The sequence below is a fragment of the Pelecanus crispus genome, chromosome 1 (genome assembly GCF_030463565.1).
Source record: "Pelecanus crispus isolate bPelCri1 chromosome 1, bPelCri1.pri, whole genome shotgun sequence".
Taxonomy (NCBI): domain Eukaryota; kingdom Metazoa; phylum Chordata; class Aves; order Pelecaniformes; family Pelecanidae; genus Pelecanus; species Pelecanus crispus.
Genome location: NC_134643.1, coordinates 153,533,048 through 153,560,592, shown reverse-complemented (window position 1 = coordinate 153,560,592; position 27,545 = coordinate 153,533,048). Strand labels below are relative to the sequence as shown.

General features: G+C 40.0%; 2 protein-coding genes across 6 annotated transcripts in view; one reads left to right on the top strand and one right to left on the bottom strand.

Moving 5' to 3' along the window:
* Positions 1-11,737, top strand: part of REV1 (REV1 DNA directed polymerase) — a 61,431-nt gene extending 49,694 nt beyond the window's left edge. For all 4 annotated transcript variants that reach the window (XM_075712795.1, XM_075712787.1, XM_075712773.1 and 1 more), the window contains 8 exons: positions 146-299; positions 669-871; positions 3,206-3,439; positions 7,593-7,701; positions 8,785-8,996; positions 9,172-9,328; positions 10,183-10,285; positions 11,423-11,737. In XM_075712795.1, coding sequence (XP_075568910.1) covers positions 146-299; positions 669-871; positions 3,206-3,439; positions 7,593-7,701; positions 8,785-8,996; positions 9,172-9,328; positions 10,183-10,285; positions 11,423-11,534 — 1,284 coding nt within the window. In that variant the 3' untranslated portion in view covers positions 11,535-11,737. The remainder of the gene's footprint in view (positions 1-145; positions 300-668; positions 872-3,205; positions 3,440-7,592; positions 7,702-8,784; positions 8,997-9,171; positions 9,329-10,182; positions 10,286-11,422) is intronic.
* A 3,848-nt stretch (positions 11,738-15,585) lies between these two features.
* The window catches only part of EIF5B (eukaryotic translation initiation factor 5B), a 37,792-nt gene continuing 25,832 nt past the window's right edge, over positions 15,586-27,545 (bottom strand). For both annotated transcript variants that reach the window (XM_075714259.1, XM_075714265.1), the window contains exons 14-24: positions 26,401-26,542; positions 24,777-24,908; positions 23,945-24,127; positions 23,660-23,821; positions 21,061-21,192; positions 19,627-19,758; positions 19,436-19,512; positions 19,149-19,313; positions 18,066-18,204; positions 17,288-17,449; positions 15,586-16,376 (exon numbers count right to left, since the gene is read on the bottom strand). In XM_075714259.1, coding sequence (XP_075570374.1) covers positions 16,269-16,376; positions 17,288-17,449; positions 18,066-18,204; positions 19,149-19,313; positions 19,436-19,512; positions 19,627-19,758; positions 21,061-21,192; positions 23,660-23,821; positions 23,945-24,127; positions 24,777-24,908; positions 26,401-26,542 — 1,534 coding nt within the window. In that variant the 3' untranslated portion in view covers positions 15,586-16,268. The remainder of the gene's footprint in view (positions 16,377-17,287; positions 17,450-18,065; positions 18,205-19,148; positions 19,314-19,435; positions 19,513-19,626; positions 19,759-21,060; positions 21,193-23,659; positions 23,822-23,944; positions 24,128-24,776; positions 24,909-26,400; positions 26,543-27,545) is intronic.

Here is a 27,545-nt window from a genome sequence, read left to right as displayed (position 1 = left end):
TTATGTGTATTTCAGCATACTTTTATTCATTCTCTCCCCCACCCACAACAGGCAGCCAATTTCAGAGAATGCTATTATGAAAGAATTACAGATTTTTTTTTTTTTTTAACTTCATAAATTGAATGTAGTAATGTTTTGGATTTAGGTTGGAATTCAGGTACAGCAGTTAGTTCCCATCAGTAAAACCACTTCGGCTTGCTCAACAGTACAATCTGGACACTTACCTGGTGGATCGCATTCAGTTATTGATCTTTTTCACGTTCAGAAAGCAAAAAAGTGCTCAGAAGAACATAAGGAAGGTCAGTAAGCTTTGTACTTTGCATCTGTGATGATGATCAGTTCTGAAGGGCTCCAACATAGATTACCTTTTGGAATACTTATTCAGTATTATACCAGTACAACGTATTTAACATAAACTCTTTGAGAGCAGATTTTGCTGCTGCAAATGAAAATGCTACAAATAAAACTTTGTATAGGATTATTCCAATCTTTTTAAAAAAGTTAATACTAACAAAGGATACTTTAAAATAGAAAGTGTTGTAATTATGCTATATATTGTATAAACTATCCAGCAAAGAAAACTGGAAATTAGCTTCACTGTATCGTGAATCTTCAGAGTATTTTTAACCATTAGGTGATCATTCTGTATTTTGTTTTCATATGTATAGTATTTGTGGCTGCTATGGACCTTGAAATATCTTCTGATTCAAGAACTTGCACTTTTCTTCCATCTCGTGGTACCCATCTCACATCTGGTCTCAATTCTAATGTTAACAACACTGAGTCTGCTGTCAAATGGAATGGCGTACATTCTCCTGTCAGTGTAAAATCCAGGCTTAATTTGAGTATTGAGGTTCCATCTGCTTCCCAGGTAAAATCTGAGAATATAAAACATCTGCAATATATTGTAATAACTTGGGATTGTCTGTCTTATTTGGATAGAGCAAAAAAGGTTATATTACAGGTTTTTTTAAAATAAAAAGAGCTCTAGTAGAGTACGATGCACAGTAAGAAACTGTTATTGATGCAAAACTGTTTTGCCTTAATAAAAGGATTTTTACAGAACAGTCATTTGTAGACTAACTCAAAAAAGATTATATTTTTTCAAAGGAAAGAAATTTAATTTTCCATTATCTTTTTCCCTTCCTGTCACTTGCCAAAGGATTGGAATGGAACAGGAATGGAAAAGATGCTGAGGATGAAATATTGTAAAACATTGCCTTCCACCCTTCACAACTAAAACCTAGAGCCTAATTAAAAAAAACACGGAATAAACTTTAGGAAAACTTCGTCAGAGAAATTAGACACATTCTATAGTTAATGCTCAGTGTTTATATGGTTATGATATGAAAGTCATGTATTCTACACCGGTCTTTAAATTACACTATAAATCTGTCTTCAAGCTTTAGTCAGTGAAAAGGAACTGAACAGCAACTAGTCTTACACTATGTCATATACTTTTACAATGGCTGTGCTCTAAGGTTCTGTCTAAAAGAATGTCAAACTTGTATTTAATTATTCATCTTCCTGTGTTTTTTCAAATTTTCTTGAAATAATACTGAAGCTGAGATGCACACTTAACATTCGTACAAAATATCACCTTCTAGATGAGAGGAGGACAATCTTTATTTAAAATATTTCTGTGGGGTTGGGGGAGGGGAGGTTTAACAAAGGAAGAGCCTCCTTATTTCCACCCCACAAGTTATTCAAGCATACATCTGCTATAAGGGTCTGCTATGAGCAAGGTGCACTGAATTCTGTGGATATCTTAGGTGTAAACAGTTTCACATGCTTTTCTGTAAAAATCTGTAATTTTAATTTCTGTAATTTAAATCTGTAAAAGGATTTGTTGATGTTCTGTTAATGGCTTTACCAAATATTTATACACTTTTAGAAGCCAATTATGCTCTTGGCAGAAAACTCTTTTTTCCACAGCGCAATACCCAAGCTAGCTCAGGATCTAAAAGCAACTTGACTGAACAATGTGATGCTCCATATACTCAATTCTTCTATAGGAGGAATATGTATGAACAAGTGAAAAATGCACTAGCTGTGCCATAGAGTTCCTAAAGCTTTGGTGGCCTTATGGCACAATATGCTTATCTTTCCTTCTGCTTTATAACCATATTATAATATGGAATATAATACAGAATTTGGTACAGGGAAGGAGTGGTGAGAGTTAGTCCCATGCTGCTGTTTGTGTACTGTGTGCTAGGAAAGCAAGAGCAAGATATTTCACATCCAGGATTTCCAGAAAATGTTTATAGAGTTATATATGTAGCAAATTTGGAATGAGGGAACACAAAGAAAGTAGAATGGCTAACTGAAGAGATTAATACTACAGACAGCTTTCATCAAAACCTCTCAGTTGCCGTAAGCCAAGTATCTTTTCATAGATAATTTGTAATTCTTCACTGTAAATCCAGAATCTGGTCATAAAGTCCAAATTTTCTTCTTAAAGGTAAAAGACAAAGTTTTCTCACACTGCTGTGGAGTCTCATTTAGCAGAACTTGCAGGCAAACAGTGGTGTTTATCAACATAGTTTTACTCAAATTTTACTTGTGAGAAAAATGATGCCATCAGATTCATTCTGTCATTTCTGTAGCTGTCACTGTATATGGCAACTTCTAGGTACTGAGGGGTCATTTCAGTTGTTTCAAGTCGATAATTGACGCTAAGTACCAATTACAGCAAGCAAAAATTTGAATCTAAAGCTTATTTCATTATGAAAATCTATGACAAGAGTCTGACAGTATGCAAACATACGTGATACCATTAAAGTACATTAGTAACATGTATGCTAGAACTGTATAAAGAAAGAACTTAATTGCTTACTGCTTTGTACCAGACACCAATTTAGTATTCATCTCAACGTGTTGCCTATATAATTTGAACTGAGTTTGGGTTTGGTTATCACTAAGTAGTTGTAGAGGAAACCTTATGTATGATTTGTGATGAGAACACTGAACATTGTGAAAAGGTAAAACTGAGCATTCCTATTTACTGAACTACTTAGTCTTAAACAATATTTTTACATTTTGCTGCTGCAGAGTGTAACTGTCAGGTTCCTAAGTATGTTTGTGTACACAGATTAAAATGAATATTTTTTTCCTAAGATTCAAGAACTGTAGAACTAATGTTTGAGTAAAATTAACTCTGTTATCTATTGCTCAGAAAAATCTAAAAGCTTTTATGTATTTGCAGCTAGATAAGTCTGTGCTAGAAGCTCTGCCACCTGATCTCCGAGAACAAGTAGAGCAAATATACGCCATTCAGCAAGGAGAGAATTACGGAGATAGCAAAAAAGAGCCAATAAATGGATGTAACACTGCACTTCTGTCACAACCAGTTGGAACAGTGCTTTTACAAATACCAGAGCTCCAAGAACCAAATACCAATATGGGAATTAATGTGATAGCCTTGCCAGCTTTCTCACAGGTAGAATGTTTGCAGGGTATCAATAAACATCAACTTTCCACCTACAGGAAGAGTTAACAGCTTTTTCTTGAGACAGCATTACTAGAATCTGTGACTTACCAGAATGATTTATGGTCCTTTAATATCTTAAAAAGCCTGTACTTTTAAACATAGACTAACATAGTATGATAGTATTTATTAAAAAGATTTATAGTCATCAGTATGCCTAGGTTTTTGCTGTTGTTTAATGTAAAACCTCCTCATTTACACTTTGCTTTGCAATCCAGTGTGTAAATACCCTTTTTCTGCATTGCAGCTAAGTTACACTGCACCATCACTCTGAAGCAGTCCTAAAATCTGCTTAGCCTGGTCACAGGAGACTCACTCGGTTTAAGTGGATGTTTTGATCGTGTAAAGCCAACCTCTACTAGCTGCTGTTGATGTTCTGTTCATATCACGTTCCTGGGAGAAAGGCAGGCATGGCTAAAGATTGTGCATGTCTCCATAATTTTTAACTGAGCTCATCTACAGCATGTCCAGGATGAGGAAAGTGCAAAGTTGGTTCTCAAAACAGGGGCCTGAAGGGGGAGCAGCGGTGATGCTTCTAATTAGATTCCACCCTTCAATCCAAGGTGGTGCTGAACAAATGTAGGGTGAAAAAAAAAAAAAAAAGATTGGATTACCCGGAGATACAATATCTTGCATATGCATCATTTAAAATAGAGCAGTATTTTTATTTTTCTGTTTGCTGTGCCATTGCACCATTGCTGGTCTCAAATGAAGTGATATCACCTAATCAGATTTATAGAGAGATATTTGTTACTGTTTCTAAGGCATAATGCTGCTTAGCTGACAAAGAATCCAGAGAAAATTAGATAGAAATTCCTGACCTGTTTTCAGTAAATAGTAGTTAATGCATAATTGTTATTTAGAAGATGTGTAGTCTGTTCTACTACTAAAATTTCTTCACCTTGATTCAAGTTCATTGGTTCAAAACCACTTGTGTCAGTTTTTATTCCTGAACTGCAAAGTTGGGTTTCCCCTATGGAGATATTGTGCCAATAGTGTAAGAACTCTCCATACCCCAGCTGTTTTAAATTATGTAGTTACATTCATTCATAGGCAAGAGTTTATCTTGGACTTGTGTGTTAAATTATGCTGTGCTTTAAAGTACACCCTTCCACACTTGTTTTACCACTCAGGACTCTTTCTCAGGGTAAATTTTAACTACATATGGCTTTCTGTAAAAATTATATTTAGTTTATGTTTATCTGTCTATTAATTAGGTAGTTGAGAATTGTTGTTTCTTTATAACAGTATTACTTCTTGAAATTGTCTTAGAAATACCTAATTTACACAGTGAAATGCACTGGTTTTCCTGTCTCTATCTCCTAATGCATTTTGTGACTCTGTTACTTAATCCAAAAATGTCATTTTAGCAGAGCAGCCTTTTTGTTTGAAGACGTAGTTCGAGAAGATTGGCTACTTCCTATTTATTTGTCGGGGTTATCCATACTATCTATTTTAGAATGCCTTATGCTTGTACTCCAAATCTTCCTCCTGAAAACCATTCAGCTTGCTTTATTGGCAAAAAGAAAACTAAGATTTACAATTTTCATTTTCTGAGTTAGTTCCAAGTTTAATACTAGAATAATATGGTTGAATAGATTCCTTAGACTTGAACAAAAAAAATGCTAAAACCATTAATACATGGGGATTTTTTTCTGTGTTAAAATCAAACATGAACTTAATTCAAAAATATCATCTTTGTCTAAATACAGTTTGACACGTTTTTTTTTATTGTTAAGGTCTTTGTGGGAGTGTATATTGTATGAGTGCACACAAACATTTATGATTACTTTCTTTCAAGTGATGCAGTGAACTAAGTAGTAACATGTTTCAGGTATAGAAATATTGCAAGCCACTCCAAATTGAGCAGTTTAGCTACATCAACTCAGCAAATACAAATGACGCCCTGCCATCTTTTTATAGCTTAATTAGGTTTGGTTTTCAACCCTTCATTCCTTTAGTCTGAACTGTGTTTTTATGACCAGGTGCCAAGTTAATTGGCTGATAGTGATTTATTCATTAGAAAACACATGGAAAATGTCATTTGTTGGGTAAGGTTCTCCCATAAAAAGAATCCGGATAGGTTACATTCATTCCATCAGCTGCTGAAGTAATCTTAAAAGTTAGAAGAGCTGTATGTCTCTGTAGCAGCTGAATCCTGTGAAAGCATAGTAGGATGCAAGAGGTGAAGATTACAGATGCTTAGAAATGAATGACGTTTGTAGTAGTGGAGTTTATTACTGGTGGCAAATTTGCACCTTGTCCTTATATTGTCTTAACACAGTATAGGTTCCTTCTAAGGAAATTTATACAGCACATCAAAAATACTGATAGCTGTATGCTGAGGTAGTACATGAATTTATAACATCAAGGTTCTCCATAATGTGAATGTGATACAGCTATGTGAAAGCTATGTTAGGACATTCTGGCTGTACAGTAAATTACCCGAAACTCCAATTAATTAGTGTAGAATTCATATGAACTTGACTAATAGCTCTTCTAACTGAATTTTTACATGTTACACTTTCAGAGGGCAATGATAGGGGGAATAAAAAAAACACATCCAGTTCCCTGTACTGCATTATTTCTGCATGAATTATTAAGTGGTGTACACAAAAAACAGTGTTAATTCAGGGCCTCCCAAATTTGTGACTCTCAAATGCTTAACCAGAGAACAGTAACCTTTTTTAAATAGTTTTATTAAATAAAATTTATATTTAAAAAATAACTTCAGCTTCTGGACTTAATTGGCTACATTCCACTACAATGCTTTGTTCTGTGCAATGTATGCAGTAATTGAGGTCAGAGTGGTTCCCATTTCTTCCTTTAATTAGTGCATACTTTGTGTGTGAAAAATTTGTGTTGGCACCTGGAGTTCTAAAAATGGAAAAAATGTTGTGCTAAATTGATGAGTTTTATCTGTGGGAGCATGTTCATGTTTATTATCTATATAATTTAGACATCATACGTGTGAATAGCACAGCCTACCTTCCTGACATAACGTGCATATTATGGTTAAAAAAAAAAAAAAAATCAAATCTCTACTGAAAATAAGAGGTAACTTTTAATATATATGCATACTGACATATAATAAATACAGTATCTCAGATAATGGTAGAAACCATATTGTGTCCTTAGAACAGTAAAAGTTGTTTTGAATAAATTTTTTTCTGTTTGTGCACATCTCTGAATTTTACCACTGAATGAAGGGCACTCTCCCACTGGGCAGATTTAATCCTTTAAATGATAGGTTTGCTTTTCTGAATTAGATTTTGCAGATTATGAGCTGAAAACACTGCCCAATAATATTGGGAAATTCAGAATACAAGACTAGTCTGTCACTAATTCACTACTTCAGACACACAGTGAGGGAAGATAACCGATAATACATAAAATTTTATTTTGTCCATATGAATGGGTATGGCAATTGGCAACAAATTATCTCCTGTCTAGAATTCAAGCGCCTAGGACAGTTGGAAGGGACTGTGTTTTTATCAGTTGAGAGTGAACAACTGTGGGAGAAAGAAATTAAACCCTTTTGTGCTAGTTCAAATATGAGGTAGCTGGACTTGCATTTCCTGTCCTTAAAGAAGTGAGACTATTTCCAAGGATATTTTGTTTGAGGAGTGTAGCAGCTTCCAGGAAATAGAAGTATCAAAAGAAAAGGAGGAACAAAAGTTTGATTGTCACAGTGTTTGAGTTTGGAAATTTGAAAGGAGTGTTCTCTGAGTTAGGCTTAATTGTGCTGTTAATATAGCTGTACTGTATATCAGTAGGTGAATAAAGATAGTGGTGAATAAAGTAGGTGAATCAAGATGGTTAGTGTATTAGAGGCCCATAAACAGTAATTTTATAAAATAATAAATGTAGAGTAATATTAAAAGGAAAATTTTATGGGTTTTACAAGCTAAAGTACATGACGAAAATGTACAAGCTGAAGTACATGACGAAAATGTATAACATATTTTACAGTGTTTCAGTTACATCTCATTTATTTTTTCTTGGCATAAAATGTAAATACCTTTCTCATGTGAGTGATCTAGAGGAAAGCAAGCAGTGTTGCTCACTGGTGAAATAATCAAATGAATCTTTTGTTACTGTTCAGGTGGACCCTGAGGTTTTTGCTGCACTACCTGCTGAGTTGCAAGCAGAACTGAAAGATGCATATGATCAAAGGCAAAAGCAATCAGAGCAGCAACCTGCTAACACTTTTGGTGAGTATATATAGTTGTACAGCAGTTTTGTATAGTAGTTGTTTACTATTCGAAGAGATTTATGCAACTCTAAATAACAGACAGGAAGATATAACTAAAGCTTCTATGAAGATGCCACATTAAATCGAATTTCTGTATTTATTTTTGACAGACTGTCAATTACAACCAGCTGTGGACTCATTTTGCAAACAGATGCCTAGCTTTACTTAAATGGCTAATTAATTCAATTCGTTGGGACTGTGGCACTAAACTTACCCATGTCCATATGTTTGCAGAATGGAATCTAAACTTGATATGTCTTGTGATTCAAAGTATTGCATCTTCAGTACCTAAGTTAGTTAAACTATGTTCAGATAGCATTCTTCATGGTTCCCTGAAACCCATAGTACTGGTATGGGTTTCAGGCAACTAGAGATATGATACATATCACCATATGTCTGAAAGTCAGATGGTTTTACTCTGAGCTGATCACGCAGGTCTCCTTTTTATAATCACTAGAAAGAAATAAGATTAATTCCCTGTGGACATGCTTCATCATAACATAGGTTGGAAATGTCATTGGATTCGTTGCCAGTTAAATACGGCATTATTATAATCAAACCTTGATTTCGTAGTCAGTGGACTAATGCAGGTATGTTAGTGTGATGGAATGAGAGCAATTTCCTTGGTAAACTATGATAAAAGCAGTTTGGGGGGGCTTTCTGCTGCTGGTTTTGCTGATAACCGCTGGTGGGAAGTCTTAGCGGGTATCTAGGTGGGACAGTGCTCTGACTGAGGCAAAGCAATTTGTCCAGTAGGCTTCAGATTTCACCAGCTGCTCATATTCAAGCAGTGAGATACTGGATATTAAAAGGCTTATGAATAGTTGAGTATTCTCTGAGTACACTAATGTCTAGCAGTGCTTTTCAAATACTTAAAACATTGCCCATACCTAGAATGGCATGTGAGTGTTAAGTTGCTTTATCTAGGTTATGTTTTCCCAATTGATCCACAGATTTTTATGGAAGATATGGAGTCCCTCTTTCAGTGGAAAAGTATTAGATTTTAAATGTATTAACCACTGACTATTCCTGTGTTTCTCAGTGTCAAAAAATCCATTCTTACACCTGAAGCATGCAACAACAAAAAATAAGAAAAAAATCAGGAAAAAAAATCCAGTCAGTCCTGTAAAAAACATTCAGAGTCCTTTGAAGAACAAACTCGTTGGTAGCCCTGCAAAAAACATGCTGGCTACGTCTGGAAGCCCACAGAAGCTAATAGATGGTTTCTTGAAACAAGAAGGAACAGCTGCTCAGGTAATTATAACACTAACAGCTTTCGGTAAAGCTATGTCCATTTCTTTAGACTTAGTCCATGTTCACAAATGCAGCTTGTTTACTGGATTCTTTACTGGATGCTTATCTGTGTATATATATATGGTGTTACCATATTTGTCAGGCTGAGCATTATCAACTTTTATGTTTGGAACAGCCGGAAGCAGTTCCATCAACTTCAGATTCTTCAGGCCCATCAGCTCTGCAGACTGAACAGCCTGGTTCATTTAGGCCACAAGCACCCAACCTAGCTGGAGCTGTTGAATTCAATGATGTAAAGACGTTGTTGAAAGAATGGATTACAACTATTTCAGGTACGGGATGCCATGCTAGTGATGATCTTGCATGCATCGCAATGAAAACTATTTTTTTAGTAGGCTTTTTGTACTTTCTTCCTTCACTCTTCCTTCGCTGGTTATATTTCACAGTAATCTTGAAGTCTTACTGCCTTGCAGTCTTGGAGTAACTTGATTCTTCCTGCTCTGTTGTTGTTCTGTGTTTTTTGCCAGCTCCAGCTTTTCTTGCTTAACATGAAGAAGATACCTGCTCTCTCTTCAAGCCATTGTCAGGCCCTTGTCTTATGCCTTGATGTTACTTGTGTGGGAGGTTTTCCTTATTTTGTCCAATGTGTTGCAACCGCTAGGATGAAAGCTACTAAAAGGGAATTCCTCTTTTATGAAGATGTCATTTTAGAGGCAAAGTTTTTTTTCAAAAATAACCGCTGGAAAGAATTCTAGAATAAAGTGCAAAAGTGTAACACCATTGCTAAATTGTGATTTGAATTTTAACATTATGTCAGTTAGCAATGCCTTAATATCTTGGGAAATCTGACCTATGAGATCCTTCGTACCCTGGACATTACATTAAGAGTTTCGAAACAGCCATTCCATTCTAAATCCCTATTTCTTTTCCCTTTGGTTAATATTAGCTTGGCTGTCATTTGTTATTACTGAAGAAAAAAAAAGAAAAGGTTTATGAGACATATGTCAGGACCTTGCAGTCCTTTTATGTACACAACTTACAATGTTGGGGGGAACTGTGGGAATACAGCAATTGTCAGATCAGCTCCTGATGCACTAACGCTGCAGAATTTCTTTCTATTATATTCCAATCATTCTATGATAATGTTCTAAGTATACATAAAGTTCTCTCTTTTTTTTTATTACAGATCCTATGGAAGAAGACATTCTACAAGTTGTGAAGTATTGTACTGATCTAATAGAAGAAAAAGATTTGGAAAAGTTAGATCTGGTTGTTAAGTACATGAAAAGGTAGCTTATTTGCTAGTACTTGTGACATTTAGACTCTTTTTATTAGCACTTATGCACTAGATACTTCAATGTGAGGCCACAAGCTTATTAGACATTGCATTGATGAGTGTAAAGATTTTTTGCCAAAAACTGGGGGGGGGGGGGGGGGGAGGTGGGCAGATAAAAATAGGTAATTTATGAAAAATGAATAGTGGCATTTATTAGTATTTGCTACAAAGTCTTTTGTTTCCAAAGGACATAGTTTTTGTCATCATTGTCCCTTTTCTTCATCCTGTGTTCATTCATTTTTCATGTCACGTTAGGTCTTTCCTTTGTTTCATCTGATTTCAGTTCTCCTGCTGTACCCAGATCCTGTCCCCCCTCTCCAACCTATTAAATCCATTTTTATTACTTAGTTATTGTGCTCCTATTACTCTTCCCATGAGTCAGGAGGCCCAAGTTCCATGTATGACTTGCTTAACTATGGAGCTCAGCTTTCCCGTGTCTTAGATCTGGAAAGTATTTATTTCACAGAATTAATCAACACCCAGAAGACTACATCAGTGTAAAAACTTGGCTGTGCTTTTGTATCATGGGATGTCTTTAGGCCTCAGAAAATGCAAAATGCATCATGCAGTTGACTGTTTTGTAGAATACTATAAATTCCTTATAAAACTCTTCAGAAAGCATCGTGTCCTGTTCCTGGTCCCCGTGTGTGAGATTTGCACTGATGGCAGTGCGCCTCTCCAAAGCCTGGTAACAAGCATAGGACAGGGAATCAGGAGTTGGATGATACGCAGTTGTCCATATGATCCTGGTGTTTGGTCTTCCAAAGCTCTAAGTGTAGGAACCCTCTGCTTTCCTGTAACAGTGATCTAGAAGGGGATTGTGAGCGTACAGAGCTGCTTTGTTTTCCTTGGGCATTTCCTTAATTTGCTTCTAGTAGCAGCTGAACGATAGATTGAATGGCAGAGGAATCTGTGGCATTAGGTAAGACTTGGTATATTTGAAGAGACAGGGCTTTCCCAAGATCGAATCAAAATACCATTCATGTGAACTGTCGTGATCTTGTTTTCCAGTACGAAGACCAAAACTGACTGTAAAAAGGACTGGTTCTGTAATGGTAATTTTCTCCCTCTTCTTCCTTTTCCCCTTCAGGTTAATGCAGTCATCTGTGGAATCAGTTTGGAATATGGCATTTGACTTCATTCTTGACAATGTTCAGGTAGTTTTACAACAAACTTACGGAAGCACATTAAAAGTTATCTGAACTTGTAGTAAAGAGCTTGATGAGAGCCTGGAGCTCTCTGCTAGCTGTGCCATAAGTGCTTGTGAGGTATTTGCAAAGTGCATGATAGTAATGCCCTGAGTTTTTATAATTTCAGATTTCTTTTTAAACAACAAAGTGTTTTGTACATTTCTTTTCAGAAAGTGCCAAATTTGTCAGTATTGCATGTAAATAATTGTGTTAAAATTCTTTTATTGTAGTATAGAATCTATTTACAAAATGTTTGTTTATAAAGTTTTATGGATTTTTACAGTGAAGTGTTTACAGTTGTTTAATAAAGAACTGTATGTATATTTTTGTACTGATTCTATTTTGTGATGCTTCAGTTTGAATATAGCTAACCCGTTCTATTAAAGCTGCAGCTTTGATTCATTTCACAAAGTTTTACACAGTGACACCGCCTCAGCACACGCAGGAGACTGCTGTACATTCACCTGGCTGCTTATTGTTTCTTCTCCGCTGACTTTATTACAGATTTTAAGCCGAGGGAAGAATATTAGCCCATTTTCAGTTTCATCCTTCAAAGACAGAAACCAGCGTGGCCCAGCCGCTCCCAAAGCACACAGGGTGTCAGCTGAAGCGTAATTGCTCTCTGAGCTCTGTGTATTCAGGTGTAGTTACCTCTAGAGATGCGTGCTCGTGGAGGAAAACAAAGGGAGTTCTTTAAACGGGTACCCAAAAGAAGCACGGTAAAGGAGCTGGGGAGTAGCTAACGTGGAGCACTGTTTAAGCCTGTATCAGCCCTCTGCATTGCTCCTACTCAGGGTAGAGCCACATTCCACCCTTGTTCTCCCCTGCCTGTGACATGCATTTCCTTTCTGCAACACAACAAAATAGGTTGAGTATCAGAAGTGAAATAAATAGCCCTATCTATTTGTGTCCGTGGTAGGGAGGGGTACGCTTGTATCTCTACAAGCGTAGATGTGTTTTGGGCAAGTCTGCTTTTTCCAGATGTACACCAGCCTCCTATAGTCGTATTTGGCCCAATACAATGAAGCAAGGCTGTTCAGGTGCCTGGAAAGAATGAAGACCACTTGAAGAAACCCCAGGTGGTAAGAAAAATCTTTTAATCTTCTGAGGAAATGACCGGGGTGGGGGGAGGAATCAGAAGTACCCCACATAACCCTGGATGTGCGTGGGCCCACCTGACTGTACGCTGGAAGCTGGAATGCAAACTGGAGCCAGCCCTAGAGCAGGATTTGCACCACCAGCTTGGCTGGAAGCTTCTCCACTACCACAGGGCAGGAGCTGCTGCACTCAGATTAGCTGCAGCTGACAGTACAGCTAGCGCAGGAACGCTCTGCAGTCCCGTCACTGGCTGCAGCACCGGTTACAGCAGTGCCAGCATTTTTTTAGCTTTAGGCGGTGCCCTGGGCTTCCCTTGTAATTCACACCGGGACAGGTGTCAACACAGCAGCCTTCTACAAGAAGGTGATGGACGAGGGAAGGGCAGGAGATGTTGTTTCCGCTGACTTCAGTAAGGCTTTTCGCAGTATCTCCTGTAACCTCCTCACAGACAAGCTGATGAGGTCTGGGCTAGAGACAGGGACGTGGATTGAAAATGACCTGGGCAGGTAGGCCCTGGGAAGCAGCAGCACAAGGTCCTGTCAGAGGCCAGGCCCAAGCGGTGCAGCCCCACGGTCAGTACCAGGGCCAGCCCTCTTCAACACCTTCACCGGCGCCCTGGGCGGCGGGGCAGGGCGCACCCTCAGCAGGTTTGGTGATGACGCGGGCCTGGCGGGTGCAGCAGAGGGCTGTGCTGCAGCTGGAGACACCGACAGGCTGGAGGAGCGGGCTGCTGGGAACCTCGCAAGAAGCGCAAAGTTCTCTGCCTAGGGAGGAGCCGCCCCAGGCGCGGGGGCCCTGTGGGCTGCTTGAGCTGGCCATACCCACTCACAGCAAAGGCAGCCAGCAGCCTCCCAGGCTGCACAGGGAAGAGCATCACCCCGGTGGCACTGGGGGAGATTCCTCCCCTCTGCCCAGCACTGGTGAGACGCACCTGGAGCACTGGGTCCAGTTCTGGGCTCCCCAGTACAGGAGGGACAGGGGCAGACACAGCAACACCAGCGCAGGGCCACAAAGTTGCTTAAGGGAGCGGAGCCTCTCTCGTCATACACCAAGAGGCCGAGGGGGCTGGGACTTCAGCCTGGAGAAGAGAAGGCTCAGGGAGAGCTTACCCATGTGTATGAGTACCTCGGGGGGAATAAGGAAGACAGAAGCAGACACTCCTCTGTTGTATCAAGTGAAAGGGCTCAAGACAATGGGCATAAACTGGTACAAAACAGTCTTTTTTTTTTTTTTTTTTTTTTTTTTTAAAAACACCCTGCCCCCCCACACCCCCGGAACAGGTTGTCCATGGGTATCATGGATCCTCCACCCATGGAGATGCTCAAAACCCAACCAGACACAGAATGAGCACAGGGAGGGTTTGGACTTGGTGCCTCAACCAGGCTGTGCTAAGTAAGTTAAGACCGATTTTTCCAGCTCAAGTTAGCGTGTTAGCTGACCGTCTGCACTGCTACAGCTACTTGTGGATACACAGCTACAGAGAGCACATCAAGTGGTCTGGGCTCCCACCAGTTTCTTGTTTGGGTCTTTCTGAGCCCCTTGAGTTGCTCCTTTTGAAGCTGCCTTTTCCTTTTTTCCCCCCATTTAAGAAAACTGTCATGCTAACTGTTCACACAGCTGAATATACTTGCTTGAATTTCAGCAAATATTTTACAAATTAGGTTTCAGGTACACAGCTCCATTTGTGTGAGCACTGCTCAAGACATACCTGAAACTAGCATCTTTTTCTTATTAAAAAAGGACTCAAACCATTACTAAATGTGTAAGGCTATTTGTAATTATATTTTGATTCTCCCCTGGTGATCCCTGCTTCAAGGCCTTACATATTGTATTCAACAGTTCCCCGCTTCCTTAAAGCCTTTTAGCGAAGGTATGTTATGAGTTCCACAGCAGCCACCTGCAATAGCAGCAGGATCCCTTTCCCAGAGCTTTCACCTGTGGGAAGCACACCCTTCCACATTTGAGGAAATAATCATGAATACATCAAGACCACAACGTTTGACATCTGGGTTCTTAAGAACTTCTTTTATTAGCGTAGTTTTCATGATTGCATAGTTTGCAAAAGAAAATTGTAACAATTAAATGCAGTCTCCTCACTGTGATCGCTCTATTCTAAACCACCGACACACCCAGCGATGTGAATTTGCACCACGCACCATACTGAAAAGGACCTTTTCAATGGCAAGTTAAAGTCTGACAAACCAAAAAAATTCCAGTAATTTAAATTTCTTTGCCAAAGGAGGTAAGTTGTTAAATGTTCCTTTGTAAGGGAGTCTGCACAATCCCCAATTATAAAATTCAGATTTTTCTAACAACAAAAGGAATCTAAGTGACAGAAGAAATCTGATCCAAACTGCATATTGCAAGTTAAATTCTTGTAAATATTTTAAATGCTAAAAACCTCAGCTACATGAAAGATCGTTATCGATTTTGTTTCAGTTTGTGCTTTTGAAAAGCGTTTGTTTCGCTCCTCTCAACATGAGCTGTAAGTTACCAGGAGAGACTACCTGACAAGAGCTGCGCCAAGCTGTCATCCTAAGCAGGGAACCACGGGGGAGGGAAGGGAAATGCCAGGATGAGGGACTGACTCCTGCTCATCGCAAACAGGTTAACCAAGCGCCTTTTGAACCGCTCCAGGCCCATGGCGTCGGATGACTCAACAGCTCTGATGCAGCATCCGAAGGCACCGCTGGCTTGCGGACAATCGTTTTTTAGCTAAACGCCTGGCCTGCAACTCCAGTGCTCTGGGAACACGGAAAGAGACGTGAGCCACGGGGATCGCCTCCACACGCAATGCGCACTCCGCAATGGGAAGTGAAGCCAGAGGAAGAAATGCCTTTGAAGAAACACCTCTGCCAGAACACGCCAAGCACCGAGAGGCAAGCCTCCCTCTGGCATTTCCACGTCTGTCACAGCCCACGAACTGAAACTTTGTTTATTGAAGCAAACTGTAAAACGAGCGGGCTACCATGTCCATCTCCTTTATTTGCGGCTCTGCGTTATAATGATTACAGGTCGACTTTCATGAACTGTACAAGCAGTAAAAGGCGGCCAACTATGCTTTACATCATTGTTTCACACAAAGCAAATACAGAAATATCCAATTGCCTAATTTTCTATTTAAAAAAATTTCTATAGGCACAAAGCAGAAAAATGTTGGAAAAGAGAGTCAAAGGAAGAGGTATGCATAAATAAAGAAGTACTTCTTACATCAAAAATGTCCCAAGAATCACAAAGTCTGCAGAAGCTTGGTTAATCAAATACTGCAGTACTGATCTCATCAGTATAAAAGTGAAAGAGCTTTAGTTCTGTAATAAAAATTCAATTTATTTTATTTTATTTTGGAGAGGGGGAGGGAAAGAGGGTGGAAGGAAGGTGTAAGAGAAGGAAGGGCGAACTTTAAAACAGCAGCCAGTATTAGGAAGGGCAGTAGGAGAGGTGAACAGGCACATTGGAACCATGGGAACATGTAAATTGACCACTGTCAAACCAGTGTAAATTTCTTGGTTTCTCATGGAAAACATTTTATCCACATATTTTCCTCCCAAACATACATCCAACACTGTCTTCAGTATATGACTTTGTTGGTAACTCTTAGAACAGGAATAGCGCGTTTATTCCTGCCTCCCCGTTGCTGTAAAAAGTTATCTAGATGATTTCAAACACTTTCTTCAGCTCAACTATAAGCTGCCAGTCAGACTTCTGCATTTCATCCCTGAACCAGTCCTTCAGAGCGTCGATGGACTGACGGCTGATCTGTAACACACCAGACAAACCCATCAGAAACACACACACGCAGATTCACGAAGGCAGCTTTTGGCACGTCGGAAGCAGTGAAGCTGAAGGGGCATCCGCCTGTGCAGCAGGAACACTGGTTCTCATCCCAGTTTTGCTACTGCTCTGCTGCATGGCCCGTCCCATTGGTCTCCCCTTTTCCCCTCGCGCCCCTTGCCCTGTCTTCAGAGACTGCAGACGCACAGAGCATCTCCCGTCCTGCGCGGCGAGGCAAGGCCCTGTGACCGGAGAGGATCTCCCACCTCCCCCAGCACCCGCAGCGGCGCCGCCACCTCCCAGTCCCCGTCACGGGCCCCTATGGCTACTCCCCCCGCTTTGTGGGTACCCGTCCCCAGCAGGCGTGTGGCGGGGGTGCCTTACGACATGGTAACTAAAATGGTTTGGGATGTAGAGAGCTGCAGCTTTGCCTCTGACAGCAGAAACCCAAGCAAGGGATCATCTCATCCAAGCCCAGCACTCCGGAATCGGAGCAACTGAAGTATTGCTGTTTATTGCACAATTTCAAAAGTAGGCAATCGCGCACATGCCGTACTGCCACGGGGGGCTGCTAGGCTGCTCTGAGCACCAGCTATGTACAGCGGTACACAAACAGCTCGTTCAGCTTTTTACCCTCTCAGGTGCAGTAAGCTGCAAGGTGTTTTAACTGCAGTACCTCACTCCTTCAGTTCTCTTGAGGGGCACCACTACAAACCTCAAAACAAGGCCACAGAGAAACTTGGCCAGACAGTGCCCCACACGAACCGTTTCACGTGTCTGTTAGTCTCTGATGGAAAGCTTCCAGTGTGTGTTTTTCAGGCTTCATGCAACATTTCCCCTTCATGCAAGCTACCGCTGCGTCATAAGCCCTCTCCAAAAACGCAGATTGCTTTTACCTTGCTGACAAGGATATCCGTTGCTTCAAAATGTCGTCCATACATTTTAGGTGATTCACCAGGAATAGGTTCTATTTTAACGCATACTTCTTGGCCTTTTTTTGCAACTTCCACTGGCTTGTGGTTTATTTCAATACTTGTAACTATTCCAATTTCAACAAACTGTAATACAATGAAGCAGCTGTAATACGCATCCACAAAACCTCCGTGTACACACACTTCTCTCAATTCCTGTTTCTACACACAGACTTGCTTCTGTGAAGTACTGCGCTATCAGAGCGGCCGCCTCAGAACTGGCAAAGCAATACACACTGCACTGTAAGCACATCCTACCGAAAAGGGCAGCAACGTCAAGCCAGCCATATCCATCTGGGACATCAATTTGATATCCCTTAAAATGCCAGGACTTGACTTCCGCCCCCCCGCCCCTCCTTATTAGCTACCAGGAATGACGATTTTGCCTGTTACTTGATGTCGCAACACAGGCATTGCGGCGGGGGAGGGAGGGAGGCTGACTGACTGACAAGCCCCAGCTAGCCGTGCCCCCTGGCAGTGCCCTGCGGCAGTGGGGCAGGAGGCTGCGCCCCACTGCAGGGCTCAGCTCTCTTCCAGCAGAGAGCTGCAAGATCACCAGGAAAGAGACTCAAGGTAAAAGTCTGAATCCCACCCCCTACCAAAACCACATGCGCTGGGGAAAGGCGTGCAAGCGTTTCCCAGTGTGTCGTCCCAGGAGCTACCAGGCAGGCCAAACGCCTACCAGGAAGAGGCGCTTACTTACATTTTTGCTAGGTACACACATGGGAGTCCCCTGCTTCACCTGGCCGGCCTCCACAACTACACCCATCACTATTGGGTCGCGAGAGTTGAAAATGAACTGAGGGAGTATTTTCATCTTGCAAGGAAATACCGCTATATGCCTGGAAGATGACAAAGAAAAGGCATTTTGACATAGACGCTGGAAAAGTTTTTCCATTAAACAGAACATTACCAGTTCTGCCTTCTCCCACATTTCTTGGGCATTTGTTTATTCCAGGAGTGGCACTTGGGGAGAAATCAAGCAGGAAAAAACTCTTTTCCAGTCTTGCTAATTCTAGTCAATACTTGATCTTCAAGAACCATAGGGAACAACAATCAAGCATGCCTGGCATGGATTTTATTTTGACCGCCTTGGGTGGTCAAAGGGATAGTATAATTATAATCTCAGAAGAGCAAAGGAATAGAAATATTACTGCCTCAACCCATCACAGGGATTCTAAAAATTCAAAATTTTTGCTTGTAAAGTGAACAAATGTGTTTGAATGCTGAGGTATACAAATTCAAATTGGGATTAACATGAAGTGAAATACATTTTCATTTATTTTGTCTGCCCTTACTTTACTGAAGATCAGCCAATGACACAGATTCCAAAAATTAATCTGGGGTCCCTATAAATTCTTAAGTGATTGCATATTTATGTTACTGCAGTCAGAGTTAAGCCCTGTACACTGGAATTGCATAAATATGAAACAATAGAATCCAAATCCCTTCCATTTTGTTTCTTAACTCTGCAAGGCTAACCCATCTGTCACAAATGAGGAACAGAAGCCAAGTATACAAAGCAAACCTTAATAAGAACACTCTTACAAGATTTAGCTAAAACGATCATGTAACTGCTTCACAACTCTCACCCTACTAAGCCTAATTCCAGATGTAAACAGTTAGACTGGAGATACTGTCCTATCCTTTCCTTTCCTTCCTTTCCATCAGAGCTACATGCTAAATAATAACATGGAAATAAGTTAAATGCAATTTCATTTATACTAGAACAGTTAAGAGAGACTGTTATTTGGGAGGCATCCAGAATGGGATTGCTCCTACTTACTTGAATTCCTCTTGTTTCTGTTTTTTGTAGTCTTGTCTATATTTTGTGAAGGCATCAAATAAGTGATAAATTATTTCAGCACTAAAAATTCGAACTCCTAAACTATCAGCCATTTCCTGCGCATCACGTTCAATCCTCACATCGAATGCCAGGATGACTGCGTACCTGTAAGTAAAAACAACATCAAACAGTTTAGTAGACAGACCACAGAACCAGAGCTCAGGCGGGGGCCTTCCTGAAACACCACCGCGCATTTAACAACATAGTAAAGCAAAGAAGTTACTTACTGTGGGTCATGCTCCAACATAACCGATGCCTTCATAACGTCTTTTTTATGGACAGGACCTATATTAATTCCTGAATACTGATGAAGAGGAAAGCCACACAAATCAGTCACTAATCTTTCCGAGTTGAAAGGAAACAGTTATCAACTAAAATGTAGAAACAACAACATCAGGTACGGCACAGGAGTACTTACTGGCACTTCTGACGTTTTAAGAAATTCAAGTAACGCTTCTAAAGAACCTAAAGTAGAAGCCTGGACATAAACACCTTTCTCTTCTAATTTGATTGCATTCAGTGTTTGCTTCAGTTCATGTATTAGTTCATCCTTCAGAAAAAAGAAGGAAAAAAAAAAAAGCACATTTTAGTTCTTTTGCTGTTATGCCTCGGGGTACAAAGTCTTTCTTGTTCGTGAGCTGCTGAAAGTATGCGACAGCCATACTGATAGGTACCAACTTACAGACTTGCTGTATAGGTCACCCAGAGCCCTGTGATACACCGCTGCTTGTTTCTGGCACTGCAAAAGGCTGTACTGAACTAGACTTGAGGATTTTGCAAGAAGGCAATCATGTAACATAAAGCAGATGCCCATCTTGGGAGCTGGGGACATTTCTCTGCAGCCTACATGTTGCTCTCCCCAGCACTGTAAGTTTCTACTGGCGAGATGAGCGAACGCACACCCTGCAGTGTGCAGCAGTATCCCTGGTTGCCGAACTGAGGATCAACAGTAAAAGCAGACGCTCTGAAAACCGGGAGCTGGAAAGGATTCTGAATGCTCTTTAGGCCAAGGTACAAAACAGAGGACACATGAGCAGCAAGGCCATTTTGCTGCTTTCAGAGAAGTTAAACGTTTAAGAGCCCATGCCTTTTAAACCCACTCAGCCTTTTCCTCTGCCAGATGAATGGGTGTTGCCATTTCCTTCAAGCCCTTGCTTATCTACTACTAGTACACTTTACATACGTACTCATACGTACCCAGAAACAAGGTCTGTATTTGGAGGACCTGAAAGATTAACCTCCCTTTAGAGGCAAAGATAAGTAGACAGCAGGCTAAAGTAAAACTATTGTTAGAAGTAAACTATAAACATGTACATTTCCTTTTTAAACTAACTTCCTGACTTTGGAGAACAGGAGCATCTCATCTCAATTTTGGTTTTTAAGCTAGCTACTTCCTTTCCTCTGCCATTTTTAAAGTGTAAGTCACAAAAGAAATTTACTACAGAAGTCTTAAATCAGCTTTGCAATTATGCTAGTTTGAAGAACTCCACTAGCAGATATTTGCCTAATATAATTTAATTGAAATATGTGCATAAATTACTATAAATACCAAAACACTAATTAACATCTAGTCAAACTATGCTATGATACTTGTTTTCAAACCTCATTCTACCAGCAGAGACACCCCAGCAAAATATCAGGGAAAAGCTAAGGGCCAAGATACTAAAAACATCACCACACTGATGCTTCACATGGACACAAGGCTACAGCATCTTGTTGTAAGAGTTTTTAAAATGCAACCAAAAATATCAAGTTACTTGCATACTGAGCTCCCACATTTGAATGAGCTTTGTCACCAGAGAACTCAGTTACCCTCAGTTTAAGTGTCTTATTTCAACGTTAGCCATCTCACCTTGAGGACCGGGACTTCATCCTCTTTATATGCTACAAGCAATGGCAAACCAGCCAGTGTTTTTTCCAAATCTTTCCCAAGAATCTTCACACCCTGAGCAGCAACGACCTCTTTGTGCTTTTCATACTGGTTCTGAAAAGGAGAATACACAATAGCAAAGAGTTCATGTAGATGCTACACAGCAGCACAAAGTAGTGCTGAGCAGCTAAAGAACTTGCCACCAGCAAGCACAGCAGATACCATGACAGTGAAGCCCAGCAACTCTCATCTTTCATCAGTGATTTTTCTCTACTTCACATTCCTGGCATGCACATTTCAGTCTGCATGCTCCTATCCCACCAGATACCTTCCCAACCCCCTCCAACCCCCTGCCAGGGGGTGCAGGGCAGCGGGAATTGTCTAAAAACAAAGAAGGCAACCAAAAAGGAATATATACTAGAAAAGAGCAAGCAGCAATAGGCAGCTGCTCACTTAAAAAAACCAACCAAACAAAAAACCCCCCACACAAATTCAGCCCCATAAGGAAATAAGGGGAAGATGCTGACAGCTCAACTAAAGCACTAAAGCTTAGCTGATACAGCCCAAAGCTCTGTGCAGGATGAGCTGTGGCATTCTCCCGCTGGAGGCCTCCCAGCCAGCCTTCTCATGTACATAGTTCCATGCTCCATTTCCCAGGTGCTCCTCCCCACCCAGCTGAACCTCGAAGATGTCTCCCCACTCAGGGCATGGCTTTAAGGCATCACAGAAGCAGTTATTTCTGAAGACCTTTAAGTCAACGTTGGAGGGATTTTCTGGTTTGTTTCTTCATTTCTTTTGTTTAGGAGATGTCCCATCCTTGTCTTGAAACTGCAAGGCAGCTCCCTTCCTCATTAAGCACTTTGGTCCTGCAAACCTCTATTCTTTAGCCCTCTACCCAAAAGTTTGGGTCTTATTTCAAGGATGACAATTCCCCATGCACAGACTAACTGAAATGTATCCCCATTGCCTGCTTCAAAAAAACCCCAACTCCCCTAGATCCACTTCCCCAGCTAAATGTTCCTAAACCCACTGTTCTTCATCTTGGTGCTGGTACCCTATACTCCATCTCCCACCAAAGTGCAAAACTCCTCTGAAGATCTAGTTGATGGGCACCTGTGATCTGTTACATTGCTATTCGGTCCCACAAAAACACCCTTCTGTCTCATAAGAGTTTCACACATCAGTTTATCTACTGCTTTAAATAAAGGGAAGCAAATAGATGGAAATGCTTTCTTCAATTCATTCCTCACAGTACCAGAATGTATTCAACAGCTTCCAACAAAGCAGAGAACATAACCTCATCATAAACATCAATTTTCCTTTTGCCACTCTTTAGCCATTACCAAGTTATTACTGTAAAGCTGCACTCCAGAGCGGGAAGCCTGACTTAGATTCTCCAAGGCAACTGTCCTACCCCACAGGTGTATCGGGCTGCCATACACACAAGTGGAAAAAGAGTGGCTCTTGTCTTCTTATTTAAAGCAAGCCAAGAAGCTCTTGCTCAGATGCCACTTCAATGTCAATACTGCATCCTTCAGCACCTCTGAGGCCACAATGGTCTCACGACAGAGGATCACCATGGCAGAGAGAGAACGCCAATGTCAACCCAGGCCCCAGCAGTTAGTAGTACTACTTTACAAGAGTATCCAAGTCTGCAGGAAGGAACTAGATTAAACACTAAGGACTACATGGCCTGCAGCAACACAGTTCTCCAACGAGATGAAGCACACCCTAATTGTTATGGCCTTAGAGTAGGACCCCGACACTAGTTTTCCACCACTAAACCAAACCTTTAAGGACCGTCCTGTTACATTTACCTAGGTTATCTGTATGGTTTTCTTTGCCTTTGGCAAGATCTGTGCAGACACTTATTCCTTCCCTTTTAAACAGCAAAAGTCAGAGCAGCTCTTTTCATCACCTTTGAATTGTATGTACTAATATTAATGTATGTATTCATGTATTTATAGCCTTTAGTTTCTGTGGCTCTCCTCCTCCTTTCATGGAAAGCAATACAGGCAGGATCTCAAATTCAGCATTTCTCCCCAGTCTATTAAGACTAGGGCAGCAAAACCTCCAACAACTCTTGAAAATGACAAAAGGCTGCAGATTCTGCAGAGGTCCTGGTCATCGCTACTCACCAACTACTCCTAGAAACTCACTTGTTCACTTTTCTCAAATCTAAGTGTATGCAATTTTTGTTATTAAAAAAACCCACTTTTACTGATATATACTTTCACTCAGAAGTCACTCCAAGTACACTACAATTTCCATTTAAGATGGGTATCCCTCTCACACATAGCCATGTGCTTGAATGCCTTATTAAAGCATGCACATCTCAATCCTCACTGCAAAGGCAACTCCTTGATCCTTTTCTTTGCCACTGTTGTAACAGACACACCAACAGGTATATGCAAGTACATTCACAAAAACACTAGATGTGCACCGTCTTCACTTTTAAGTCATCTTTAGATACTGCTAATATAACTGCACTCTACCACATTCTCATTTTTTATAAGACTTGCTTATTTTTTTCTGGTTCTAAATCTTCTCTAAACATCAATACACTAACCAGTTTCCATACCTTAACTCGTAGCTCCTTCATAGGAGGAGGTAGCAGAAGACCTCTAATCTGAGTTACTATAGGACCTTCTACCCCAGGAACAATAATGGTGTCTCCTTCTTTCAGGCGTCCATTAATCAAAATAACATCTATGGTAGTGCCCATGCCTGGCAGTGCTTTAACCTTAATGAAAGGGAAAAAAAAAAAGTTACTCCCTATTTAAGCACTTCAAACACACCTTTTTTTAACTAGGGCAGGGAAGGGAGAAATTTCTAGATTAATTTCAAAGAACAGCTGCTGAATTACCTCCATGACTTGAGCTCTCAGCTCCTGACATTCAGCCAGTCTCTTGGTCAGCATAGTTTGCGTCAGCTCAACAAGAAGAGCTATCAGACTTCCCATGCCATCCCCTGTGTGAGCAGAGGTAGGTACAAGAGAAACAAAAGTGCGGGGATCCTTATTCTCATAAAACAAGGCAGCATTCAAGCCCTGGAATCAGGATTAACAGTTACATAGGGGAAAACACATATACACATCAGTATTAACAGTAACATTCAACCCCAGTCAATTATGATTGCATTTTTTTAAATCCCAATTTTAAGAAAAACATTGTTACTGACAGTATGCTATGGAACATGAAGCCTCAGCCCACACTTGGAAGCGGTATGGGATAACTCTACAAAGCTAATTACCACATCTAGCTTCTAGACAGCATTGTATGTCGCCAACAGAAAGTTCCCAGAACTGATGCAATTCATGCCCTGCCAGCATCCAAGGGAACAAGAGACAGATGGGATTCTCTCAGGCAATTCCCAAAGAGAGAAAGAATAGGGACAGAAAACTTAATCTGCTATTCACAACTCCATTGACCACACACAGCAATTAGCCGCTACTTTCCTCCAAACTAGCACTCTAGGGATGGAGCAGTTAAAGGAGATAAATTTAGCAACAACAAAGCTTGGTTTATGAGAGGTAAACATCGAAGAAGAGATGTGACAGTTTTCCTGATATTCTAAGTTGTTTTGTGGAAACAAAGAAGACCAAAAAACCAAAAAAAAACCCCCCACACAAACCGCACCACCCACCCATCTTTACTAGCATTTTTGTAAACTGAAGAACCTTGAATACTCCAGCCTACCTGTTTCGCAAATTCCACTATGATAGCTTTTGCACGTTCTTCAAATTCATCTTTCGTATTCTTTTTCTGCTTCTTTAAGGTGACAGCTACATCTGTGTCTGGACTTTTTTTCCAGTCATATAACCTATCAATCTTGAAAATACAGCAATATGTTATCTTATGCAGCTTACTAAAGTGCATCTTTATGCTTATGCCACATCATCTGTTACAAATACTTTACCAGCCAACACAGCCAGCCATCCCTTTGCTCCAGTAATCAAATTAAATCTTTTCATTTGCTTTAGCTGCTATATTTATCTCTGTTTATGTATTTACCCAATGTCAGACAGTATTTCACGATAGCAATACTACTTCAGGTTTTAAAAATTCAAGCTATAATAATCTAGGTTCATATGGGAAAAGTTTATATACATTAATTACATCAAGTTTAAGGTAAAACATTCAGAAGACCGACCCATATATAGCTTCACATACACAAGAAAAAGATTATTTTTTTTTCTGAAAAGAAGCTGTACTAGTTTTACAAAGAACTTTTAAAACTTACTGGTGAATTTGGACCCTTTCCCATGTCACTACAGAGAAGGGATCACAGGGGGGTTGTTCAAAAGGCACTACTGCGTACTTCACAAATACTTCTCTAAGTAAGTTTTCAAAGCAGGATGGACTCAGTCCAAGAGACTATTACATTTCCTGTACAAATCAAAACTACATCTTTAGAAAATGGATTATAACCTGGTCAAATGGTAGAACTATAATCTGAAATGCAAGAACTTTTGGCTATTTAATCTCAGGCTCACTGTAGGCCTTAACACCTCTCCATCCAATAGTTTGTTGTTTTTTTTTTTTTTCTTTTAAAAAGCAGCTGTTTTCAGCAATGAGATAATGGCCTCCTCAGTTCCAACAACCTTCGATCTTAATGCTCATTTTATTTTTTTAAAGTATACTGCGATTTTTACACTGCGCATGAATACCCTTTGGTAAGTTCTCTGTCAGCATGTCAAATAGCATCCAAAGTCATTGGACACAAGTAATTTCCTTATTATAATTCATATAAGTCATCACAAACAGCCAGCATAATTCCTCATGCACAGGATTTCTAAAAAGAAGGCTGAAAATAACTGGCTTTACCATCTAATATTGCAGAGCCTGAAATACTTCCCACCAGTGATCAACATTACTGTTCCATGAGCTTAAAAGCCAGCTTGTCTTCAAGTCAAACTAACAAGTATCAGTAGCTAAAATAAAGTAAGACTTTTCAACAGGAAGCTTGTCTTTCAATTTTATCAGATGATGCACACAAATCCATATGAGCAGGTGCAAGAAAAAAACAACTGAAGTACAACTTCCAGAAGTGTGAACCATATATGGAAGTTACATAAGGTAAAGAAACTTATCAGCAAGGACTCTGAGAAGAGCTGATAGATTGTTCTGCAAAGCTCCTGTAATGCCACTGGGGTATCAAGGACATAAAAAAAAAAAAATGTAACAGAGAGGATCCAAGAGCCACTGCTTCAGACTTTACACAAACTTGAATTAAGTTCATGGAAGAAAACAGAAAATTGTCAGATGCCAAATACACTACTAGTGTAGAAAAACACACTACTAGAGTAAAAACCTATCTTACCTTGTTGAGAGCTACTATAAAGGGGCATTTCTTCGATTTCAACAGATTTATTGATTCAATTGTCTGTGGCTCCAAACCATGCATGATGTCAACTACGAGTATAGCAATATCACAAAGTGAGCTTCCTCTATTTCTTAGATTGCTGTGGTATTAGAAGGAGGGAAAAAAAAAAAAAAAACAAAACAGTCATGTGGCAACAGAACGTTCATAAAAACACCAAATACACTGTCAAACTTACATTGACCAACAAAAAGCTAAAGATCAAGTAGTTATTTTTCTCTCAAAGATGTAAATTATATCAACACACTGAAATCACACTGTGCAAGTTCCATTTAACAGAATATATTAGAGCATGTGTAAGCAAAAGTAAGAAACTTATTCTCCCAAGAGTTTACAAGTTGATATATATTCTGATTTTTTCTGAGTGACAATTGAGATGTCACAGTGAAATACAGGAGTGCAAAATCTGAACAAGGTGGTTTATTATACAATACTACATAAACACTAATATTATCAGACATCTTTGGTGCCAAACAAAACCTGGCTAGAACATGAAGAGCTGTAAGTGGTATGATGCCAAGGAACTGATCATAACATTACTCAGTGCTCTAAGACATGGCATTTCAATGCTTGCAGAGGTTTATTGTTTAAGAATGTCACATCAAAGTCTTAATCCTTCTGTTTGGAGAGTACAGTTATGCATAGTTATGCATATTATGTTTTAAACTTAGAAGTTGATTTAGGGGCTTGCCTGCATGCCACTGGTGTTCCTAGACAGCACATGATCTCTAAGACTCAGCTGACTTGTGCAATTGGTAACTTCCAGTCTTATGAACTCAGTTACCTTAACTGGGACACTGAACTGGAGGCTAGGATAGAAGTTTTAATTTTTCACAGTGGACTACTTAAGTCACCTGAAATCCTCACCTTTTCTTCTCCAGCTAGCTTCCTGCTTCCATCTTTCCTCTTACACTAACTATTAAGAAAAAAGTTATTTACATGCTTTTTCAGATATTCATGGCTCAATGGGGATGAAAGCAGAAAATTAATCAGATATGAAAAGGCCAGCAATTAACCAGATATAAAAAGCACCTGCAAACTAAGCAAATCCACTTACTCCTCTACTTAAAAACAAAACAAAAACA